Source organism: Triticum dicoccoides, chromosome 7B (assembly GCF_002162155.2).
Source record: "Triticum dicoccoides isolate Atlit2015 ecotype Zavitan chromosome 7B, WEW_v2.0, whole genome shotgun sequence".
Classification (NCBI taxonomy): Eukaryota; Viridiplantae; Streptophyta; class Magnoliopsida; order Poales; family Poaceae; genus Triticum; species Triticum dicoccoides.
The window spans coordinates 769,987,369-769,991,720 of NC_041393.1; the positions used below are offsets into that span (position 1 = coordinate 769,987,369).

General features: G+C 42.8%; 1 protein-coding gene across 1 annotated transcript in view; it reads left to right on the forward strand.

Moving 5' to 3' along the window:
• The window catches only part of LOC119339778, a 5,898-nt gene extending 2,429 nt beyond the window's left edge, over window positions 1-3,469 (forward strand). The window contains exons 2-5 of the mRNA XM_037611701.1: window positions 649-718; window positions 1,558-1,598; window positions 2,307-2,412; window positions 3,234-3,469. Of these exons, the coding sequence (XP_037467598.1) occupies window positions 649-718; window positions 1,558-1,598; window positions 2,307-2,412; window positions 3,234-3,245 (229 nt within the window). The 3' untranslated portion in view covers window positions 3,246-3,469. The remainder of the gene's footprint in view (window positions 1-648; window positions 719-1,557; window positions 1,599-2,306; window positions 2,413-3,233) is intronic.
• Window positions 3,470-4,352: the final 883 nt, after the last annotated feature.

Here is a 4,352-nt window from a genome sequence, read left to right on the forward strand (position 1 = left end):
GAGGTGTGCGGGCGCGGACGAGCTTCCCGAAGGACAAGGGCGGCGGCGCTCGATTCGATCTGCGGGGGAGAGAGAAGATGAGACGGAGAAGAAGGAAGGAGAGGAGGGAGAAAGAGAGAGAGGGAGGCGCAGCGTCAGATGGGAGAGGGTCACCACCGGCCGGCGAGGTCAGGTGCGACTTGGCGGTTGGTGGCGGCTCCTGAATCGGGACCTAGGAGGCTGGGGCTTGGGTGCGAGGCACGGGAGCATGTGCAGTGCGGCAAACGGTGGTGCGGCCACGGCTCGCACGAGATGCAGCTCCTGCTCGTGGAGTTAAAAGGCCGGTGTCGGGGTCCTCAGCCGCGAGGAGGACGACGCGTCGTGTGTGTGCAGTGTTCCTCCCGCTTGTGGAGTGCGCGTTTCAGGCCAGCCTTGAGGGTGGAGGCCCGGGCGGCGACGAGCTTCGGCTCTGCATCTAGAGCTGCGACGCCAGCAGTCACGCCGGTTCTTTGCCCCTCTCAGTCGCCGGTGGTTGCGTTCTGTCTACAGCGATGGGGTTGCTTCCTCTACTCAGTTCATGTCGTTGAGGTTTGTTCTTCCATCCTCTTCCTTCCTTTGCCTCCTCAAATTCTTCTTTTGTCTTACTCCTTAGAATTCTGTCCTCCACAGGTTTTGTGTTGTTTGCCTGCTTCTCGCTCTCGGGGTAGGTCCCTGCGTCCATCTTGCCTTCGGCGTTGAGGTGAGAAAATTAGCTGGACCTTTTCTTGCTGCTCTAATGTTTGATGAAATGGTTGTGCCCTGATGGATTCTGTTTTTTTTCCCTTGGTGTTCCTTCTCGTCCTGCTCTTGCCTGCTTTGCAAGTCTTTGTTTCACCTGTTGGCTCGGTTCAGTTGATTATCCGTGCCTGGGTACCTTCTGTGTGCGATGCAAATTCAAAGCAATGGATTTGGTTTTCTGAACCACAAAACTTGTATGTGCCTGGGTACCTTCTGTGGTCAGGGTGGTTCCCAGCTGGGCCTTGCTCCCTATGGTTGCTGCATTGCTGGTGACTACTTCGTTTGACCAGTGTCACATCCTTCCACCATTCTGTATACGGCAACTCCGCAGGTCCCGGACTGGTTGGGCTGCTCTTAGAAAGTGTTAAATTGGGTCGAATGTTTGCCTGTTGATGGAATTGCCGTTTTGGGGCGGGTGCAGGGTCGAAGCAGTATGAGTGTATGACCAATTGGGCGGGTGCCAGTACGATTGAGGTGACGGCCTTCATGTGATTAGCCATAGTAATTGCCTAGAGACCTCATAGCTCTATTATTATTTGCTACCAAAACATCTGAATCATGTACATGTGTTTGTATATCATCTTTCTTTCTGAAATGTAATTTGATTATGTGATGCGGGATAGTATGTTTATTTTTTTGGTTACAGATGCAAACAACCCTGCTCGAGCAGCTTAGGAAATAGTTAGTTATTTTGTTATTCAGCTTCAGATCTTGTGCTGGTAGGAATGGCTATTATCAGTTCTGTGTTCTTACTTATCAATACATATTTAAATTTTGTAACCTTCTCCCTACTTTTTCCAGGTTGGTGATAGATACTTTTCTGATGTTAACTGTGGAAATAGGTAAGCCAATAAGCCATGTTTCTTCTTTGCTGCTCTAGCTGTCATGTGCCACATAGTTCTTTCCGCCCCACATACTACTGGCTGCCTCTTCAGATTACCTTCATGAGCTTCGTTATTTCATACCAGATAAAAACCTTGATTGAATTTCAATTATATATTCTGTTCATAATTAATTACAAGTGAAAACATATGTCCCAGCAAAAATAGTTTACCCTTGGATCATGATAATTAATTTGCATCTTCATTGTATTAATCTCATAATCTGATTATTGGGCATAGAAGTCAGTAGCTATGGATTAACTTGTGAATGAAAGGATTCTTATGCGACCCTAAGTGTGCTCTGTCTCTCCCTTTGCAAGTGATATCTGCCGAATTATGTGAGCATATTATATCAATGCAGTGGTGGCTCATGATCTCTACTGAATTATGTAACCGTATTATATCAATGCTTGTCCTAATTTTCAGATCATGAAAACAGTTTGTGGAGTGCCTAAATCTAATATATGCCTTTTATAATTTCCATGTAAAGCAAAGGTGTTCCCCTGTTCAATATAATGTTTAAGATTGTTGCTTCTTAATGATGTTCGATCTAGCTTGTCAGTAAAACACGCTCACAATTATTTGTTCTTCCTTGATTAAATGGCCACATTTCTTATGTTGGATTGGTTCAGACTAGAGTGCTTCGCTCACTTTCTTTGCCTCTCACAGATCCTTCGTTGCTGTTGGTCGTGGCCTTTATGCTTGGAGTGGGGATCATAGGATTTTTATGCACGAGATGAGATTCTCATGGGGTTACTGGCCACAAATAGGCGAGGTAAAAACTAGGATCTATCTCTGCAATATCTGTTTAGCCAATTGGATCTGATCTCCTTGAGCGAATGTTTGTTTAATTTGCTCGCTCATTTCTGCTTTACTTGGTGTATGTGAAGTGATGCAACTGTATCCGTTGGTGTCAACTTGCTTTTTGTGTGCTTTTAGAGTAATTAGTGCACAATGGCCTCTCCAGAGGTCCTCTATAATTCATTGTTGGCCTTCCCCTACCTCCTATCAGAAGTTGTTGCTGCCTAGGTTCATATGAATATGTGTTTACTGTCATATTATTATAGGCCATGTTTCGCAACCCGAGGTGGTCACCTTGATCTAATGCCAGGTTGTCTGCTTCAATGAGTTGTGAGATAAGAACTATTTTTTTTTCTTACGGAAGTCATTTGAAATGAGTTCAGAAATGTAGAAATAGATTGTTTCATGCTTTTGTATAAAATAATAAAATCCAGAGGTCTGTTCCATTCCAAGAAATACATGGAGATCTTAACATTGCTTTCTGTGTGTAAGCTTAAATAGTTTGCTAGGCATTAAGCTGAATCACCTGTTCGCACATGGACGATAGTGATTTCTTTTGTCCTGTAATATTTAGCATTTCTACTATATATCATTTATTTCTAGACCAGGCTCGCTACAGAAGCAACGTTTATTTTGACCCTACAGAATTCTTCATATACTACTACATCTTTTGTTTATCGTTAGAGCTGTTGCCAGTACCAAATGTGCAAATGCTACCAACTTCATACAGTGAGCTATGCCTGATAGTTATTGGTGTCATTTCCCCTCCTGAAATCATAGTTTTCCAATTTGTAGGAGCTTCGGTAAGGTTGCTCACCAATGAGCTGGAAATGTTTTTGTCCTGGGTACTTGCATGATTGAAGAAGAAATTGGGTATTCCTAAATGTGCTATTGCAGATCAAAGGTGAACTCATCCCATTTTCTTACTTCAATCTCAGGTGAAGATTCTCCTGTTCACTAAAATTCACTTTTATGTAATTATTTTATTGATCCATGGCATCGGCCATCCTTTGTCTGAATATTTAGCTTGCTTTCGGTACTAACTATGATTTCCTACATTTGTACATTTGGCTCACGATAATATAAGCGCTGGTTCTTTTCACTGTGGAAGTTATATTCCTATTCAGATAGGTCCTATTGGTGCTTGATAATGTACGGCTAATTGTGACGATGTATCTAACCTACTACCTCTCTGCAGTAATTAGAAATCATAAAATCAAAAGACATAGGCAGAGTTAGTCACACATCTTAAAGTTAGGGATGTCATGCTTACATGCAAAATGTTTTTTTGTTGGGTATGAACACAAAAACTGTAATTCTTTAGGTCTGCTTCCTACGGGTTATCAACAGAAAATCTATAATTTTGTGATGCCTACGCTTTTACTGTTGGAAGGAGGATACTCCATGTGGTTCTTTGCCCCCATCTGTGCTTTATTGATCTATATGCATCGGGTAATGGTTCTTTGTTTTTTATGGATGGTTGATTGGTACTCAACTGTATGCCAATTTATAACTCATCATAAAAGGGAGAAGAATCAACTTGAGCATGTTCGATATATGTAACTTGCATAAATTAATGTCGACTTCTTCTTTGTAGGTCCCTGAGGTTGTTAATGCTGATTTTTCTCATGTGCGACCCATCATAGGAATCAAAAGGAACATCCTCAATGGATTTAGGGACGACATGTAACATTTATAATTCTGGCTTGAACCCTTCATTGAGAGATTACACAGCGAGAACCCTAGGTGTGTCCATGAGCAAGAATAGGTGGGGGTCAGCAGTTTTATCGGATGCATACAGACCGGACTAGGAGTTATTGTTTATTGCCATACTCCTGCTCTCTCATGTGTGAGATGGCCCATGACATCCGCTTTTAGGTTTGTAGTGGGAAAGGGTTCAAGTTCATTGCTTTC